The sequence below is a fragment of the Gigantopelta aegis genome, chromosome 1 (genome assembly GCF_016097555.1).
Source record: "Gigantopelta aegis isolate Gae_Host chromosome 1, Gae_host_genome, whole genome shotgun sequence".
In the NCBI taxonomy this organism is placed as follows: domain Eukaryota; kingdom Metazoa; phylum Mollusca; class Gastropoda; order Neomphalida; family Peltospiridae; genus Gigantopelta; species Gigantopelta aegis.
In genome coordinates, this window is record NC_054699.1 from 25,920,727 (window position 1) to 25,942,294 (window position 21,568).

General features: G+C 37.4%; 1 protein-coding gene across 2 annotated transcripts in view; it reads left to right on the top strand.

The window, feature by feature from the left end:
- Positions 1–21,568, top strand: part of LOC121372889 (mitochondrial intermediate peptidase-like) — a 47,784-nt gene that overhangs the window by 11,873 nt on the left and 14,343 nt on the right. For both annotated transcript variants that reach the window (XM_041499329.1, XM_041499335.1), the window contains exons 6-15: positions 1,574–1,692; positions 2,822–2,885; positions 5,188–5,344; positions 7,692–7,740; positions 8,902–8,959; positions 11,980–12,032; positions 14,064–14,217; positions 15,714–15,791; positions 16,951–17,155; positions 18,032–18,102. In XM_041499329.1, coding sequence (XP_041355263.1) covers positions 1,574–1,692; positions 2,822–2,885; positions 5,188–5,344; positions 7,692–7,740; positions 8,902–8,959; positions 11,980–12,032; positions 14,064–14,217; positions 15,714–15,791; positions 16,951–17,155; positions 18,032–18,102 — 1,008 coding nt within the window. The remainder of the gene's footprint in view (positions 1–1,573; positions 1,693–2,821; positions 2,886–5,187; positions 5,345–7,691; positions 7,741–8,901; positions 8,960–11,979; positions 12,033–14,063; positions 14,218–15,713; positions 15,792–16,950; positions 17,156–18,031; positions 18,103–21,568) is intronic.

Sequence of the window (21,568 nt, forward strand, 5' to 3'; positions counted from 1 at the left end):
AAGCCCAGATAGCTGACGGGTGTGCCCAGGACATAGTGCTTGAACCCTAATTGGATATACAGATGAAAATAAGTTGAAATGAATGAATCAAGACGTTAGTGTCCACATACAATTCGATTGTGTAACAGCTCATTAATCAGCCCTTGTGAGTTATCTCCCCATTCTAAAACAAAGCTTCATCAGCCTTTGAAGCTCAGGGGTATTGTTAGAGACTTACTTGAGGGAGGGTTGTGCTCGACCCAAATAAAGAACTTGATCAGGCCAGTGGATTAACTTGTTGTTATTGCCAAGTATGCCTAATTAGTATTTATTTAATCCGATCGTTTGAAAGTGATGGCCTATGAAACCGCGGGTAACAATAAAAGTGGGATTGGGTACATAAACGGTATTGGATTAGGTGTTCTTACTATGAGATAATTAGTGGTTTTAACTTGTTATTTTAAGTCCAACTTTTAAAATAAAAATATAAGAGTGTACACTTGTTATGCATTCATCTTGCAATAGGACCGACCTCGGTGGCGTCGTGGTTAGGCCATCGGTCTACATGCTGGTAGGTACTGGGTTCGGATCCCAGTCGAGGCATGGGATTTTTAATCCAGATACCGACTCCAAACCCTGAGTGAGTGCTCCGCAAGGCTCAATGGGTAGGTGTAAACCACTTGCACCGTCCAGTGATCCATAACTGGTTCAACAAAGGCCATGGTTTGTGCTATCCTGCCTATGGGAAGCGCAAATAAAAGATCCCTTGCTGCCAATCGGAAAAGTAGCCCATGTAGTGGCGACAGCGGGTTTCCTCTCAAAGTATGTGTGGTCCTTAACCATATGTCTGACGCCATATAACCGTAAATAAAATGTGTTGAGTGCGTCGTTAAATAAAACACTTCTTTCTTTCATCTTGCAATATGTCGGAGACCGAACGCTGCGAGCAATCCAGTGAAGGACCCAGTCTGAGCACTGGGGGGTTAGCTGGATCCAGTGCTTTAACTCTGACACGCAAGAGAAAGTTAACAGTACATTCTTTTGAGAATTTAGATGTTTAGTTATCTCAAATGTAACGATATCTCAAACTAACCGGTTGGCACCAGCAAATTTGACATAAAGAGAGATTACTGTAATTTATTTCTTTTCATCCTCAAAATGCTCCATCTTCTGTAATGACGTAATTATCTGCATGAAATAGAAAGAAAGATCTCTGTTTAAGCACCAGATGTAAACTTACAATGTTTTCTGATATTGGCCCCTGTTCTCCATGACTGGTATGATATCCAGTGTGTGTTTGACGTCTCTGTTTAAGCGCCAGACATAAACTTACAATGTTTTCTGATATTGGCCCCTGTTCTCCATGACTGGTATGATATCCAGTGTGTGTTTGACGTCTCTGTTTAAGCACCAGATGTAAACTTACAATGTTTTCTGATATTGGCCCCTGTTTTCCATGACTGGTATTATATCCAGTGTGTGTTTGATGTCTCTGTTTAAGCGCCAGATGTAAACTTACAATGTTTTCTGATATTGGCCCCTGTTCTCCATGACTGGTATTATATTAAATGTGTGTTTGACGTCTCTGTTTAAGCGCCAGATGTTTGTCAAGCTGAATGAGAGTATTTTGCTCCTGGGAAGCAGTTTCATGCAGGGCACGCAGAAACCGGCTGTGGTGGCGAAGAGTTCACTCCCCGACAATCTCAGACACTGGTAAATGTCAATACGATAGGAGCACCATGCTAGCTAGATCATATAGCATGATTGGCGTGAAACATTTTGAGTTGGGTCTTGTTATTCATAAAGAAAACAATAACAGTATGGATAATAAAAAAATTATTACACTTGCGTGTGAGTTATATTGATTTTACGAAACTCGTGTCAGGATTCATGTAGTACTCTCGCTCTCACTTGGGCAATACAATCCTGACACTCGTTTCATAAAATCAGTACGACACACAAGCTTGTATAATAATCTCTCTTTATTACCCCAGCTGCTTCATTTTCTATATACATCGGCTACACGTCCATGTATATAGAAATGATGTAAACCACTTTACACACTGTTCTGAGTATTGCTTTAACTTTGTATTTTAATCACGTTAACAGAAATTTCAAAAACATAAGTTCTATATATGCTGTAAAAAACAAATCTATACTGAATTACATTAAACTACCATTTTATTACAAGTTTAACACTGACAACAAAAAGACGTAAACACAAATGCTTTAAACTATGTGACGTCATTTTGTGTACTTTGCCAAATTGTGATGATGTCATATTTAGTACCAACACGGTGATTGGTTTGTAAGCGTCAAGTCATCAAATAGTAGTGTACGTTAAACCAATGCAGAATATGTCCCACTAAAAAAATATGAAAAAATATTTTCCCCATTATGAATTATGAATGACCTCTGGCGTAATCAAATAACCATATTCTATGTGCCAACTACAGTTCTTATGTATTATTATTTATCCTATAACCACCGTTTCTATTGACAGATTATGACGACTGATTAAAGCAAAGTCATAAACGTATACTAGCAGATTATGACTTTTGACCTCACTCATATGACGTCATACGCATAGCTACATTACAAAATCTCTCATTTGACCTCTAGTCATCATACAATGTGGCTGAAATAATGTTTATGGTCTGCAGGATAAAGATAATAACTAGTAAATGACTTTGGATATCTGCTTTATCCTGTTCAGGCCGAATGAGAAATTCTGCTTGGTAGAGCCTCACGGAATTTCCCATTCTGACCTTCACGGGATAAAGCAGATATCCGACGTCATTAATTAGTTATTCTCTATTTAAGTGCAGTCCATATTTCTTAGTTTCAGTGTTGATGGAGACAATGTCTACATATCGGGGCTGTTTTCTGAACACTACAGTCCTGCAGTGAGTATATTTCACATCTGAAAATCAGGTCGAATATTCCAGACGAGAGAAGTGGTGTAGTACATAAATGTGATGTAGATTTTGAAGGTTCTAATTCATTTTGAAGTTTAGGATCTTATTCCACCCTGACATCTACCAGTTATTTTGTGTATCAATGTGGTATAAATTTTAAAAGTACTAGGTTCGGGAGGTGGTGTATAGGATGTTATTCCACCCTGACATCTACCAGTTATTTTGTGTATAAATGTGGTATAGATTTTAAAAGTACTAGGTTTGGGAGGTGGTGTATAGGATCTTATTCCACCCTGACATCTACCAGTTATTTTGTGTATCAATGTGGTATAGATTTTACAAGTACTAGGTTCAGGAGGTGGTGTATAGGATGTTATTCCACCCTGACATCTACCAGTTATTTTGTGTATAAATGTGGTATACAGTGTTCAAGATTAACGGTATCCCGATATCCCGGGGATACCAGAATTTCATTTTGGATACTAGACTTCAATAACCCAGTATCCCACCGGGATACCATATAATGTTGGGGTTTTGTTTTAGTCCTATGTTTCTATTTTTCACTGAAACGGTGAAAGTCGTCATTTACTGGTGAAGTTAAGTAACAGTGTCGTCCAAGTTTGTTACAATGTTATTTATGAATTTTATGTAAGTGTGATACTAAATTCTCAGGTGGGATACCAGATTTTGAAATGTTAGTAACTGGGATACTGCCCAAAATGTTTAATCTTGAACACTGGTATAGATTTTAAAAGTACTAGGTTTGGGAGGTGGTGTATAGGATCTTATTCCACCCTGACATTTATCAGTTATTTTGTGTATCAATGTGGTATAGATTTTAAAAGTACTAGGTTCAGGAGGTGGTGTATAGGATGTTATTCCACCCAAACATCTACCAGTTAGTTTGTGTATAAATATGGTATAGATTTTAAAAGTACTAGGTTCGGGAGGTGGTATATAATATAGGTTTTTATTCCATCTTGACAACTACCACTTGTTTTGGATATAAATGTGATATACATTTTAAAGTACATAGAGTGATCTTTTTCTTTAAAGATTAAGGAAGTGGTTTAGTTTACAAATGTGATATAGATTTTAAAGGTACTCTTTCTTATTGTATGTTTGGGAAGTGGTGTAGTCCATAAATATGATTTAGATTTTAAAGGAACTCTTTCCTTTTGAAATTTTTTTATGTGGTGTGTAGTGCACAAATGTGCTTTAGATTTTAAAGGTACTCCTTATTGTACAGGTCTCTGTGAATTGAAAATTTGCGTAAACCATTTATGAGTTACGCAAAAACAAATTCTGGTGACCCATTTAGTTTTTACGTAATGCGTCAATGACCATGTCAATAATGTCGTACATTCAGTGCGCAAACGAAAAATGGGTTACACAGAACTATACTTAAGCGAGCAACACCCGAACAAAACTATCGCTCTTGCAATTTGCATAGACCTGTTGTAGGTTATCGAAGTGAGCTAGTCCACTTCAACAACCTACAACAGGATAGAGTTATTTTAAAATGTATATAATATTTATGGACTAACCCACTTCAATAACCTATAACAGGATAGAGTTATTTTAAAATGTATATAATATTTACGGACTAACCCACTTCAATAACCTATAACAGGATAGAGTTATTTTAAAATGTATATAATATTTATGGACTAACCCACTTCAATAACCTATAACAGGATAGAGTTATTTTAAAATGTATATAATATTTACGGACTAACCCACTTCAATAACCTATAACAGGATAGAGTTATTTTAAAATGTATATAATATTTATGGGTTGTAGGTTATTGAAGTGGGCTAGTCCATAAATAATATTATGATATATATTTTAAAATAACTATCTTGTTGTAGGTTATTGAAGTGGGCTAGTCCATAAATACGATATACATTTTAAAAATAACTTTATCCTGTTGTAGGGGTGGGACGTAGCCCAGTGGTAAAGCACTCGCTTGATGCATGGTCAGTCTGGGATCGATCCCTGTTGGTGTGTCCATTGGGCTATTTCTCTTTCCAGCCAGTGCAACATGACTGGCATATCAAAGGTCGTGGTATGTACTACCTTGTCTGTGGGATGGTGCATATAAAAGACCCCTTGCTGCTAATTGAAAAAAGAGTAACCGATGAAGTGGCGACAGCGGGTTTCATCTCTCAATATCTGTGTGGTCTTTAACCATATGTCTGACGCCATATGCATGTAGCTGTAAATAAAATGTGTTGAGTGTGTTGTTAAACAAAACATTTCCTTCCTTCTTCTTCTGTCCTGTTGTAGGTTCGTGAAGTGGCTTACAAGATCTTTCTTCATCCTGACATCCACCAGTTAGATCTACTGGACCGACTTCTCTCAGCCAGACACCAGCTGGCTAATTTAGTGGAGTTCCCATCATACGCCCACCGAGCAGTGCGTGGCACGATCCTAGACACTCCAGGTACCCTAACATGCTTAAAAATGTGTTTTGTTTAACGACACCTCTAGAGCACATTGATTAATTAATCATCGGCTATTGGATATCAAACATTTGGTAATTCTGACACATTGTCATCAGACGAAATCCACTACATTTTTGCTAATGCAGCAAGGGATCTTTTATATGCACTTTTCCACAGACAGGAAAGCATATACCATGGCCTTTGACCAGTTGTGATGCACTGGTTGGAATGAGAAAAAAACCCCAATCAGTTGAATGGATCCACCGAAGTGGTTCGATCCTGCGATGCAAGCACCTCAAGCGAGCATTCGACCGACTACGCTACGCTGCATCTTGGGTATATTTTTAAAGTCATTGACTATAGTTTCTAAGATACCTGCCTTTTCTATGGATAAAAAAGTTTTAACATTTTTTTAGAATTTTTTATTTCTGTGCCACTTTGATTTTCTGAAACTGCAGTAGCCTACATTTAATTTTGAACATAACAATTTTAATATAACGTAAAACTAAAATAAACATTTTGAAATTAGGGTAAACCGCCGTAGCATGTGTGATAACAGGGTACAATTTTTCAAAATCTTAGGTCCGTTCACATGAGTTTTACTCCTAGTTAACTGATTGTTCAGTTATGCAAATATAGTTCTCGTAATCAATGAGTTAGGCCTACCTAATCTAGAAACACTTGAACTATGGTTCTCTGATACATTGGTGGTTCAAAAACATAAACTGATTTTCACTTTCATTACTGATATATGGTACGTTTAATTTTAGAAAGTAATTGTTCACCACGTAACCGATTGGCGGTTTTCGTAATTTTAAAGTTGCGTAACCAACACGCGAAAAGAACAACAGTTCTCATGAAATATTGCGGGCGAGACGTAGCTCAATGGTAAAGCGCTCGCTCGATGTGCGGTTGGTCTAGGATCGATCCCCATCGGTGGGCCAATTGGGCTATTTCTTGTTCCAGTCAGTGCACCACGACTGGTATATCAGAGGCCATGGTATGTATTACCCTGTGTGGGATGATGCATATAAAAGATCCCTTGCTGCTAATCGAAAAGAGTAGTCCATGAAGTGGCGACAGCGGGTTTCTTATCTCAATATCTGTGTGTTCCTTAACCATATGTCTGACACCATATAACCATAAATAAATGTGTTGAGTGTGTCATTAAATAAAATATTTCCTTCCTCGTGAAATATTGTGCCCTGTGATAACTATCAATGCTTATTTTATTTGATTAATTAACTGTGCATGCATAGTTTATTTAATTGTAATATAATTAGCACATCACCAGTGTTAAGTGCATACTTTGCTCACATTTCATTTTCATTTCAACTTATTTTTGTGCTTATATCCAATTAAGGTTCAAGCACGCTGTCCTGGGCACACCTCAGCTATCTGGGCTTTCTGTCCAGGACAGTTGGTTAGTTGGTTAGCGGTTAGTGAAAGAGAAGAGGATGTAGTGGCCTTACACCTACTCATTGAGCCATTAAGAACTCGCTCTGGGTTGGAGCCGGTACCAGGCTGCGAACCCTGTACCTAGCAGCCTGTAGTCCATTGGCTTAACCGCTGCGCCACCAAGGCCGGTTGTTTGCTCACGAAAAGTTACTGACTTGCGGCTAATGATTTTTATCACATTCTATTATCTTTGACCATTGTGTAAAAGTCTTTAAAAATGGTGGGCAAAAGTCTTTGAAAGTCTTTCAATTTTTTTTTGTCTTTAAAGCCACGGACACTGGAAAATATTAGGGCAATTATTGCCTAGAAAAGTAATAATTAGTATTTCAAAATGTAATAACTATTACTTCAATACACAGTAACTAATTCTTCAAAATGTAATAACTAGAACTTCAAAACGTAATAACTGTTGCCTGAAATTCTAATAACTAGTACTAAAATAGTAATACCATGAACCAAGAAATCTACATGCAATAATTTATGTATCCGTGGAAATATAATTCATGCATGGAAATGTAATTATAATGTATGCATGGAAATGTAATTAGCTCATGCATAAAAATATAATCAGGGGTGAGAATTCTCCTCGGATCAGGTGTTTTCCTCTTATGGAACATTCCGTTTCCTCGCAATTTAATCATCCTTTCCTCCAAAATGTGTCAGGTATCACAGATTTTAACCTAGGATTTCAAGAATTTCTGGGACCCCTCTAGATTTCCTCTTTTTTGACAGTTCACCAATTCCCACCCCTGTATAATAAATCATGCATGAATATGTAATAGCGTACTCTTGGAAATGTAATAACGTGAACTTCAAAAGCATACATGTAAGTGGCGAATTTTGTGTCAGGTAAATCATAAAGAGTGTTTATCTCCCTTTCTTTTTCAGATTCTGTCCGACTGTTTTTGGATACTCTGTCAGATAAAATAAGTGACAGGTTTGTAGCTTTCAACAAGATATGTAATACCTTTCTGTGGTTATGGTTGCTTTTCTATATACAATGTATATATACAGTCAAACCTGTCCTAGCGGCCACCTGTAGTCAGCGGTCACCTGCCTTAAGTGGCCACTTTTTTCCCTCCCAAACGATTTATAACGTAAATGCACCTGTAATAAGCGGTCACCTGTCTAACGCGGCCAGTGGCCACCCAAATCGGATCCCAAATCGCTAAAATACCTGTATTAAATGGCCACAGTAAATGTTTACTATTATATGATATTTAACAAAAGTGATAAGGTGCAGCAAATAACCGATCTTCACACCTTCAGGAATACTAGTACCCATTCAGTCCTGACATCTCTACTGTGTATCAATTACGAAGGTATGACTATGGAAAGCATTTCGTTGCCTCTGGGCAGGCTACGCTTGACATTTGTAGATTCATTTACTATGACAATACACCATATGAAGTAGAAATTAAATAATTAAATGGAAAGAGAAAACAAACTTGTTGAGAACTGTTAATTTAATACATTCCAGTTGCAGTTTTTCCTGAAGTAGGCGACATGTAAGTTTATTTATAGTAAATTGTGAAGCACACATCCATTAATTAACAGTACAGACGCTAAAACAAGAAACAACAACATATGTTTTAAAGACTATTTGTCGCAACCTATAATCAGCGGACACCTGTCTTAAGTGGACACTTTTATGTACTCCCTTGTGTGACCACTTAAGACAGGTTTGACTATATATATATATATATATATATAGAGAGAGAGAGAGAGAGAGACAGAGAGACAGAGAGAGACAGACAGACAGACAGAGACAGACATTGAATGAGATAGACTGAATAAGAGATATTTTGAGAGAGAGAGAGACAGACAGACAGATTGAGAGAGATTGAATAAGAGATATTTTGAGAGAGACAGACAGACAGATTGAGAGAGAGAAATTGAATAAGAGATACACATGTATTTTGCGAGAGAGAGAGAGAGAGAGAGAGAGAGAGACAGAGAGAGAGACAGACAGACAGACAGACAGACAGACAGACAGACACACACACATACACATAAACAGACAGGCATTTGGTGAGTAGTTTTCTTCGCTCACTGTCTAAACCAAAATTATAATCATTGTTTTTCTTTCTATTTATAGTGCCGCAGAAGATTTTAGAAAGATCACCAGATTGAAACACCAACATGGTATTACAGAGGTACATTGTAGGAACAGCCATATGCTTATATGATTACATTTATTTCTCATTCCAGCCAGTGCTCCACACCTGGTGTAACAAAGGCTGTGGTATGTGCTATCCTGTGTCTGGGATGGTACATGTATAAAAGATCCTTTGCTGATAACCTCTTAAAAGTCATTTCGAATGAACAAAATAGTATGTTTTGTTTAGCGACACCACTAGAGCCCATTGATTTATTAATCATCGGCTATTGGGTGTCATACATATGGTCATTTTGACAAAGTCATATAGAAGAAACCCACTACATTTTTCCATTAGTAGCAAAGGATCTTTTATATGCACCATCCCACAGACAGGATAGCACATACCACAGCCTTTAATATATACCAGTCGTGTTGCACTGGCTGGAATGAGAAATAGCCTAATGGGCCCACCTACGGGGATCGACCCTAGACTGACCGGGCATCAGGCTTGCTCTTTACAACTGGGCTGTGTCCCGCCCCCTCATTTAGAATGAGACTTATTGTTATTTTGTTTTCACCCAGATGTTCTGGTGTCAATGAGAAATATGTATGTATCATGTCAGTAGCTGTGAATATGCCTTGTATAATTTAACAACATAGTCCTTCCCACAAGGAACACCTTTTTTAATACTATGGAATTTACTACAAGTTATTTATTTCTAAGCCTATTGTTTTCTATATTGCACACAAAAAATTATTATTATTATTTTTTTAATTATTATTTCCAAAACTATTTTACTTAAATTACTTCTTACGTCAAACTAAACTGAAATTAATTTTTAAAAAGCATTTTTCTAGGAGGATGGGACGGACTATAGGTTAAACTATACGGTATTTGTTTAGGCTAAAAGTTACTAATGGATGTACATGTAAATGTGGGACATGTAAATGTCTTACTTCGGTCATTCAGCATGACTATAACAGCTTATGCTAACTTTCACCATCAAATGTTTCATATTTAAAGGGACATTCCTGAGTTTGCTGCAATTTTTAAGATGTTATCGACTAACAGAGACTTTTTAACGATTGTAATTACATATCAAATATATTTTTCTGCATAAAATATTAGTGGCTGTATATTAAATATGTTTCTAATCGTTCTAATATTTGTACTAGGTTAAATTTCATTTTATTTCTTAAAATATAATTTTTTCGTACGTACGAAATTATTTGAAGTCAAAATCCAGTTTGGGCTTCTTACAAATATTAAGATGACCAGAAACACATTGAATATACAGCCACTAATATTCTAGACAAGAAAATGTATTTAATATGTAAGTTTAATCGTAGAAATATTTTATCTTACAATATAGCAAACTCAGGAATGTCCCTTTAAATTAATTTATTAGAACAGACAATATATACACATCGAAATGTGAATTTTCAGTGCCACTTTATTTTGGGAAACCGACTTCGGTGGCGTCGTGGTTATGCCATAGGTCTACAGGCTGGTAGGTACTGGGTTCGGATCCCAGTCGAGGCATGGGATTTTTAATCCAGATACCGACTCCAAACCCTGAGTGAGTGCCGCAAACTCAGGAATGTCCCTTTAATCGTGTCAGTATTTCAATATTTGCTTCATATTCTGCACTGTATATCAAGTTGACAATAAAACAGATTATGAGATGGTAGTACAGTGTCCACACACAGACAAGTACTTTTAAATGTATGCGAAAAAAGTTGATTAATGCCAGTACATTTTGAAAGCAGGATTTGTTTGTGCATCACTTTTTTTTCATTTCAACCTATTTTCATGCTTATATCCAATTAAGGTTCAAGCACGCTGTCCTGGGCACACACCTCAGCTATCTGGTATGTCTGTCCACGACAGTGGGTTAGTTGTTAGTTGGTTAGTGGTTAGTGAGAGAGAAGAGGGTGTAGTGGCCTTACATCTACAGGGCTAGAAATGAAAAAACAAATCTACATGCACCAGGTGCATGCTGAAAAAAAAGTTACAAGCACCATTAAAATTCTGCATGCACCAAAAATAAGGCAACTTCGGGGTTTTTTTTATACGAAACTATTCGGAATTATTCGGCAATACCTATATTTATTTATTAACAGTACCGGAACGTTATACAACTGCGTTTATTACTGATTTTTGATCAAATTTGAAAATTTCACCCAACGTAAACACCTTACAGAAATCTATAATAGGCCTATTACAAAAACGTACGAATATTTGTGTTTTGTATTAAGCAAGTTATCAACTTTTTTAACTCGATAAGATCTGTTGGTATAATATAAATTAGCCTACGGAATTCGACGAGAAGTTGCGATTGAAATAATCACTGGCTGACTTCGAGTCAACTACGCGAGTAACGCACCTGCACGTTCGCAATCATCTGATCAAATGCCCATATCTGAGGTCGAAAATGTTCAAGGCAGTTACGGTACTTTGTATTGATCACAGATCTGGCGGAGTTCAATTTGTCAGTGACGACAACAACTGTGCTATGCGCGTGAATACTTCCAAAGTCGGTCTCGACCACCTTCCCTAATACCGTTCACGGATATAACCCGAGATATTGCCGGCAATTTTCGCAAATATATTTCACGGAAATGACCGAACTGGCGCCATTGTTGTAAGTAGGATTATGGGATACAAAATGGATGCTCCCATAAGATAAAAAGTTATCGTTTTCATGTGACGAAAGATTACGAAATGCATAAGCAAAATTCAACAACTTGAGTCTGAATCTGGTAGACAACAGGATACTAGTATATGCAATACACAGTACTTGAAAAATATTAGCATGCACCGCATCTGTGTGGTCCTTAACCATATGTCTGATGCCATATAACCGTAAATAAAATGTATTGAGTGTGTCGTTAAATAAAACATTTCTTTCTCTTTTTTGTACCACTGAGCTACATGGCTCCCGAACTGACCAAATGTCTATTGTGCCTTAATTAATTTTGTTGAGTATATTATATCATGTTGCCATTCTCTACCTACATGTATGTTATACAGTGATGTAACACACTCATTCTTTTAGTTATTCTCTGTTACAGGACTTACAGGCGTGGGACGTCGCATATTACACTGCAGTTGGCAGACAAGAAAGGTAACATTAAAAAGTACCAGTTTTTTGTTTAACTACCAATGGCGTAGCCAGCATGAGGCAGACGAGGCGCTTGCCTTGTCTGGAATTCCCCCAGATTTATTTTATTTTTCCCATGACATTGATATTTATTTCACAGTTCACAGGTCTGGGTTTGCCTTGGCAGTTTTTCCTCTCTGGCTACACCCAGACTACACTACTAGAGCATATTGACTAATTAATCATCGGTTTCTGGATGTGAAACATTGGATCATTCTGACATAGAGTCTTTAGAGGAACGCGCTACATTTGCCCATTAGTAACGAGAGATCTTTTATATACACTTTAACACACACAGGATAGCACATACCACAGACTGTAATATTCCAGTCTGAGAAAACCTCAGTGGGTTCGCCAAGGTGGTTCGATCCTACAACTCTAGCACTTCAGGCTAGCACTCTTCTGACTGAGCTACACCCAAATCATGCCCCAGACTGGAATTAATAACTGAGCTACACCCAAATCATGCCCCAGACTGGAATTAATAACTGAGCTACACCCAAATCATGCCCCAGACTGGAATTAATAACTGAGCTACACCCAAATCATGCCCCAGACTGGAATTAATAACTGAGCTACACCCAAATCATGCCCCAGACTGGAATTAATAACTGAGCTACACCCAAATCATGCCCCAGACTGGAATTAATAACTGAGCTACACCCAAATCATGCCCCAGACTGGAATTAATAACTGAGCTACACCCAAATCATGCCCCAGACTGGAATTAATAATAATGATAATGACACACACCACAGCCTTTGATATACCAGTCATGGGGTACTGGTTGGAATGAGAAAACCAATGTTTCCACAGAGGTCAGGGCTTCTAGAATTTGAATAAAATCCACTAGCCATGGGATCAGTGATTTTTAAAATGTACTAGCCATGATTAAAAATTCACTAGCCATACTTTAAATAAGTACAACTTTACTAATAGTAATAATCAGATGTCACCTAAATAGGGAGTTTAGCTTAAAAATCCTTAGATTGGGGTGGAAAGAGAGGGAAGGATATTCATATTTACAAAATATGTAAATGCATTTGACAAGGGTTTTTTTCCCACTAGCCAGTTATAGTAATTATTTACTAGCCCAAAACTGAATATCACTAGCCATGGGAGTGGGGGGCTACCATAATCTAGAAGCCCTGGAGGTGGTTCAATCCCATGACTTGAACACTTCAGCAAGGCTCTCCACCAACTTAGCTACATGTAAATCCCATTCCAGACTGGAATTAATGAAAATGGCGATGATGATAAGGATGATAGTGATGATGCCATATACCACAGCCTTTCATATACCAGTCATGATGAGGTACTGATTGGAATAGGAAAAAACCCAATGGGTCTGCCAAGGAGTGAATGGATTCTCACGAAGCCATTGTCTACTCCATCCTGTACCTGGTTGCACCATTTTAACCAGATGATGAACCTGCAGGTTCAAATCATACTGGGTAGGGGGACGAGACGTAACCCATTGGTAAAACACTTGCTTGATGCACGGTCAGTCTAGGATCGATCCCCGTTGGTGGGCCCATTGGGCTATTTCTCATTTCAGCCAGTGCACCACGACTGGTATATCAAAGACCATGGTATGTATTATCCTGTCTGTGCGACAGTGCATATATAAAATCCCTTGCTGCTAAGCAAAAAGAGTAGCCCATGACGTGGTGACAGTGGGTTTCCTCTCAATATCTGTGTGGTCCTTAACCATATGTCCGACGCCATATGACCGTAAATAAAATGTGTTAAGTGCGTCATTAAATAAAACATTTCCTTCCTTCTTATATACTATCCTATCTGTGGGATACTGCATATAAAAGATCCCTTGCTGCTAATCAGAAAGAGTAGCCCATTGTGTAGCGGTAGCGGGTTTCCTCTCGTATTATATGTGTGGTCCGACGCCATGTAACCACAAACAAAATGTGTTGAGTGTTGTCAAATAAAACCTGTCTTCCTTTCTTTCTATCAAATGGTGCTGTTTGTATTTTTCAGATGTAACATCAGCTCGGATGAACTTGCTCCATACTTCTCCCTCGGGTCTTGTATGGAAGGTCTGAACAATCTCTTCTCTCATCTGTATGACATCACTTTCCAGAAGGTTGAACTACAGCATGGAGAGAGCTGGTCTTACGATGTTTACAAACTGGTAAGTACATCAGTCAATGGCAGGAATAGGTTAACTACAGTATGGAGAGAGCTGGTCTTACGATGTTTACAAACTGGTAAGTACATCAGTCAATGGCAGGAATAGGTTAACTACAGCATGGAGAGAGCTGGTCTTACGATGTTTACAAACTGGTAAGTATGTCAGTCAATGGCAGGAATGGGTTAACTACAGCATGGAGAGAGCTGACCTTACGATGTTTACAAACTGGTAGGTATGTCAGTCAATGGCAGGAATAGGTTAACTACAGCATGGAGAGAACTGGTCTTACGATGTTTACAAACAGGTAAGTATGTGAGTCAATGGCAGGAATGGGTTAACTACAACATGGAGAGAGCTGGTCTTATGATGTTTACAAACTGGTAAGTATGTCAGTCAATGGCAGGAATGGGTTAACTACAGCATGGAGAGAGCTGGTCTTACGATGTTTACAAACTGGTAAGTATGTCAGTCAATGGCAGGAATAGGTTAACTACAGCATGGAGAGAACTGGTCTTACGATGTTTACAAACAGGTAAGTATGTGAGTCAATGGCAGGAATGGGTTAACTACAACATGGAGAGAGCTGGTCTTATGATGTTTACAAACTGGTAAGTATGTCAGTCAATGGCAGGAATGGGTTAACTACAGCATGGAGAGAGCTGGTTTTATGATGTATACAAACTGGTAAGTATGTCAGTCAATGGCAGGAATAGGTTGAATTACAGTATGGAGGTATCTGGTCTTATGATGTTTAGAAATTGGTAAATATTCCACTGGCAGCAGTAATGTGAAGACAGCACGGACACGGATGCGTCAACAACACCAGCGACACCAACAAATAAAGAAGCCAAGGTAAACACAAGCGCAGTGTGTGACTTTGGGTGCCCCAGAGAACCTGTATCAAGACTGCTGAAAACGCAACGACTGAAACCAGACAAGAGCGACAGCTACAGTGGTGATAGTAGTGACAGTGACAAGAGTGTTTCTTTGTTTGGAATAAAAGATTCGTACAAAACAAACATAGGAGGAACAGTTAAACGAGAAGCTGTACTGTGGTACAACTTAAAACCGGACAGAAAACGTAATTGTTTTGTGGTTAATAAAAAGTACAAGAACGTGAGTGCTTTTAAAGATGACTTACAGAAATGGACATTAAACAAACAGTGATAAAATATTTAAATTTATTGATGAACTTTAAATAATAATAATATATAATATCTTTACTTACCTTTTTAATATAGATACTTACTGGTTCTTTCAGAGGTACTTGTGAGGCGTAGGGCTGCCAGAAGTCCCTGGTTGTTGTCTGCTCCCTAAAACACAGAATAAAAGGATGGGTAGGGTTAGGGACGGACGGATGGACGGACGGACAGACAGACACACACACTGCCATACAGGTTACTCTGAAGTGTTGAAGTATTAACTAAACACTGATTTGAATGGGAGATGAACATGTTTTTGGTTGTAACATTGACTAGATATCTATGTTATTTCAGGCGGTTGTTCACAGGACAGAGGGAACGCTGGGATACATATATTGTGATTTCTATGAGAGACCAGGGAAGGCTAATCAGGTAAAACATTATGGCCCATATTTACGAAGCCTGTTATTCTTAAATATATGTAGTTAAAGACGTGTAAGTCACAAATAGGCTTTATAAATTTGTCTCAAAGTCTTTAAACTTCACTGTGTATGAATCCACTTAGGGCCGAATTTATAAAGCCTGTTTTTTTTCTTCAACACATTGTAAATGTACGTAGTTAAACACGTACAAGTCTAAAATAGGCTTTGCAAATTTGGCCTTTTTATTTTTGTATGGTCCTCTTAGTGACAGCGTGGCATATATCGGACATCAGCAATTTGGTGTGTTAACATTTCATATTCATAATATTTATGGACTTTATTTGACACCCAATAGTCGATGTGTATTTGTGTGCTAGGGCGTCATGAAACATTAAGTCATTCATTAATCATTCTTAAAATTTCATTATTACAACACATTCTACAGGGTTTCTAGATTATGGTAACCCCATAGCTAGTGATATTCAATGTTGGGCTAGTAAATAACTACTATTGCCATGCCCGATGGCTAGTCCATTTTTGTTGTCAAATGTTACAGTTAACGTCTATTTTGTAAACATGAATATCATACCCTCACCCCAACTCCCATTTTTAGTGTTTTAAGCTCTTATTTCCCTCTTTATGTGACATATTCGATTATTACTATTATTTAGTAAAATTGTATTAACTTAAATTAAAGTTGGGCTAGTGAATTTTTAATCGTGGCTAGTAAAAGTTTTAAATCACTGATCCCATGGCTAGTGGATTTTGTATAAATTCTAGAAACCCTGCATTCTAGATAGTCTTAGAGGAAATCCTTTGCTAAATAAGGGATCGTTTTTAATACGCTTGATGCGAATGGGAAAAATGTAACATTTTTGACATCCAATACCCAATGATTAATAAATCAGTGTGCTCTAGTGGTATCATTAAACAAATGAAACATTAACTATTTTTTTTTACATCCAATACCCGATGATTAATAAATCAGTGTGCTCTAGTGGTATCATTAAACAAATCAAACATTAACTATTTTTTTTTACATCCAATACCCGATGATTAATAAATCAGTGTGCTCTAGTGGAGTCATTAAACAAAACTAACATTAACCTTTTTTTCCTTTTCGATGTTGTCAATGACCTGGACTGTAATGTGTTGTTATTGTGTATCAGGACTGCCAGTTCACGATCCAGTGTGGCCGCCAGCGTGAAGACGGGACGTACCAGCACCCGATCGTCGTCCTGCAGCTCAATCTGCCTCAGCCACAGGTCAGCTGTCCTTCCCTCCTCACGCCGGGCATGATGGAGAACCTCTTCCACGAGTTCGGGCACGCCATGCATTCCATGTTGGGACGGACCAAATACCAACATGTCTCAGGTACAATCAGTTTGTTGAGAAAGATATGTTGAATCCGGATATGTAAGGTCAGCTATGTTAAGTCCTGACATGTGATACATTCTATTTTTGGGACGGACCAAATACCAACATGTCTCAGATACAATTTGTTTGTCAAAAACGATTTGGTCAATCCAGTCATGCAATGTATTCTATGATGGGATGGACCAACCACCAATAGGTCTCATGTATGATTAGTTTCTCAGGAAAGGTAAAAAAACAGATTTGTAATTTTTCATGGGGTGGCCCAAATATCAACATTTCATGTAATTCATTTAGATGGCCTCAGATTACAGTTATCTTCCCATTTGGTTGTCCAAAATCCGGAAGTTTCACCGCGCAAGTAGTCTGCTGTTTGACTGTGATTATTTCATGGCAGACATCTATGAAGTGGCAACTGTTTGACTGAAGTGACAGGGGATAGCATGTAGTTTGTAAACATGTGTAACTTGTTGACATTGAAGACTTGTTTGTGGTAATTCCGGCCCATGCAAAAGTAGTGCTTTTTGTGTAAAATGAGTGTACTCCGGCCTGGTTTAGAGGGTGTGTCTGTTTAAACCAATATGCTGGGAGAAAGAGCTGGACAACAGGGGTTGTCCTTTTCAGGGTATGTGTCCCCCATGCAGGCAAAGGTACATACAAAACTTCACGGGCCTGCTGATATTAATAAAAATGTTATAGCCACTAAGGCTATATAGAAACATATAGCAAAATTAATTGTGGTATGAGGCCAGATGGCAAGGGGATACTTGCTTCCCCAAACCCTCTTCCAACCTCAAGGTCTTTGTACCTGAAAACTAACCATCACTATTTTTAAATATTTCAAACCACTTTTCTAACATCTGTGTTTTTTTACAGGCACAAGATGTTCCACTGATTTTGTCGAAGTACCTTCTGTTTTAATGGAGTTCTTTGCATCAGATCCAAGGGTGAGTTACTTGAATGTTAAGCATTTATGTAATTGTATGTACATGGCCGTGGTTTTAAATATAAATTGTTTCCACTAAAACCACTTTAAAATTTAATGTTAATAACAATAATATATTAAAAACGAAAGAAAGGCGAAATTTAGTTTTATTTAATTTATTTGAAATTATTCAGTTGGAATCCTTCCCACTGAGGACAATGGGTAGTGGTATAGGGGCATGTTAAAGATACTCTGTCTCTCTCTCTGTCTGTCTCTCTCTCTCTCTGTCTCTCTCTCTCTCTCTCTCTCTCTCTCTCTCTCTCTCTCTCTCTCTCTCTCTCTCTCTCTCTCTCTCTCTCTCTCTCTCGTGATGTCGTTAAATAATACAAACTTCTTCTGTTTTTAAAGTAACATTTGCAGCAAATTAACAGGACTGAAAGGTTATTTTGCTATATGTAGACATGTAGACATACACATGTAGTTCAAATATACAAGTGTTACATACTGGCAGATAACGTACACCAGCTGTATACATTTGGCCATTGTTCAGGAGCTGGGTCTGGATTTAGCTCAGTTGGTTGAGTGCTCGCTTGAGGTGCTTCCATCATAGGATCGAACCACCTCATTGGATCCATTCAGCTGATTGTGTTTTTTCTCGTTCCAACCAGTGCACCACAACTGGACAAAGGCTGTGGTATGTTTTTTTCTGTCTGTGGGAAAGTGCATATAAAAGATCCCTTGATGCATTACGAAAAATGTAGCGGGTTTCTTCTGATGACCACGAGTCATAATTACCAAATGTTTGACATTCAATAGCCAATGATTAATTAATCAATGTGCTCTAGTGGTGTTGTTAAACAAAACAAACTTTGTTGAGGAGCTTTACTAACAGCACTGTGATGCTCTGTACTTGCAGCAATTTATATCTCACACAGAGATTACAATTACTTTAGAATGTCACGATTACGATTACAAGATAATTGAAAGTAATCGATTACGATTGCGAATACATTGTCTAGCAATCATGATTACAATCATGATTACATTTCCACAAATCTACACAAATAATGAATTGATGTTACCACCATGAAGTTATACACTTTACAACCATACCGACTTCATTCATTGAGAGACATAATGGATCATTTTGGATTATTTATTAAATTATTTCAAACATTTATAAACGTATGTATATTGCAGGGAGGGAATTGGTTTCCAAAACCAGATTTATTATTCTTAAATTTGGATTATTGACAAAAAGGTACCCATAACCATAGGTATAATTATTGTATCAATGCATAACTTATATATTTTGTTATATTATTAAAATAAGCCATAATTAGTAATTGCAAACTGTCTGATCTCTATTACTTGGGTTTTTTTTTTTAAATCTACAAATGAAGAAATAAAGAATGAAAGAAAAGAAATAACAAGTAAATAAATAATTAAATTGATATCTGCATACACATACATGTGCAAAAGTTGCTCATTGCATTTAATTGTTGACATTCTAAAAATGACTATTATTAATGAATTGATTTGTAGTCATGCTTGCTTTGTGCCATATTATAAGGATCCAATTGTATCGGTGAAAATTACAAGTATCTTGGTCTGGGTATGTTTATTTTGGTATCATTAGAAGTGCCTAGTTTCGTAGAACATCTATTAAAATCAGCTTTCGGGAATTTTTATCAGACGTATTAATATTTTAAGCTATTTTAAAGGAAAATAAACCAAGGTTTAGGATGATAGAATACTTTCAACTGGGTGCTTGCTTAATTAGTTACGTTATTTGTGGTTGTGTCTGCGAATCAAGCTTGATACGACTGGCTGGCTGCCCGTCTACAGTCGTAACCACTAACAAAACAAAAGAAAGTTTGCCACTGTACCATTGGTGGACTTTCACACCTGTGACAAAACGAGATATTGTCAAGCATTTCTTAGTTGAATTCAGACCCGTGATAACGCTGTATTTGCATTCAGAGGAACACAAGTGTTTTATTATAAAAACAAATATATATATATATATATATATATATATATATATATATATATATATATATATATATATATATATATATACAGTAGAATCTCATTGGCTCGAACGCCCAACGGTCGAACCTACCGGTATTCTCGAACCAAGAACAATGTCCCAAATTTTTTCTCTATTAAACCCTTTTATTTTGGTGCTGATTGGTCGAATACCCCTAGGGTCGAACAGAAGGTTTCTCTCGAACCAGTTTATTTGTCCGAACTGTAAAATTAAACATATATATCTCGAACGACTAAGTCTATCCGAAGAAATACAAAAAATAATTTATATTTATTTACGAATTTTTCATTGACCCTTTCACGTCAGTCACAAAGTAAGTTAATATAAATTCGGAAGTGGACGAATTAATCCTAGATCATATGCCGGCTTCTCATGTTGTTTATTTAGCACCTATCGGTAATTATCTTTCTAGTACAGATAATAGTACTACGATAATCGTGAGCTGAATGAACCTTGCATGAAACACCAATCCATTGGTGAGCCTAGTTCGGCCTCGCCGGTTTACTTTAATCATTTTAATCGCTACTCTATGCATGAGCGTCGGCATATTTTGTTTTTAACTTGAAATACAGGAGAGATCAATGTAATGTAGTGATTACAACAATAAAAGGTAAAGGGCCTCCGCCTGTGCTTCATGCACTTTCATTCTTTTCTCAATGTTGTCAATATGTCGCAAAAGATTCTACAACAGCATAATAAAGAATGATTTTTTAAATTAATAAATATTTATAAATACAGACTACCAGTGTGTTTGTTATTTGTTTATTCAACGGTGATAAATAATAGTTACAAATATGTATCTTCATCCGACATTTGAAGGCGACTTCGTTACTCATGAGTCAATCGGACCATCTCGCCCAAGCCAGTTTTACGGAAATATGCGAGGTTTTCCGATTGGTTTTTGTGTTACAGAAGCACCCAAAAATGGCCGAATGCATGGTTCGAACTACCCGATGGGTCGAACAGACTTTGATGCACCGACAGTGTTCGAGCCAATGAGATTCTACTGTGTGTATATATATATATATATATATATATATATATACATGTATATATGTATATATATATATATATATATCTACTCTTCAAAAAAAGAAATGCAAAAGGGTACAAATGGGTTATAACTCCGATTTTATGTTTCCTACCGGTTCATGCTTTGTGAATATAAGGTCATTGCATGTCCCAAACACATTCCCACGGTTACATTCGATAAAACGCAGCTACTGTACAATAAAGTTCCAAAATGTGAATATTCACAAAAACGCAGCCACGTGCAAACCATGTCACCACTGCACGTGCGTTGTCTGCACGTGCAACATGAACACCGACAGTATAAAAGTGCAGGGTGTTCACTTGCCTGGCCTCTGTATCTGGCCGACAGTTGACAATCCAGGACATGCCACGTCTCAGTGAACTGCAGAGAAACAATGCCATC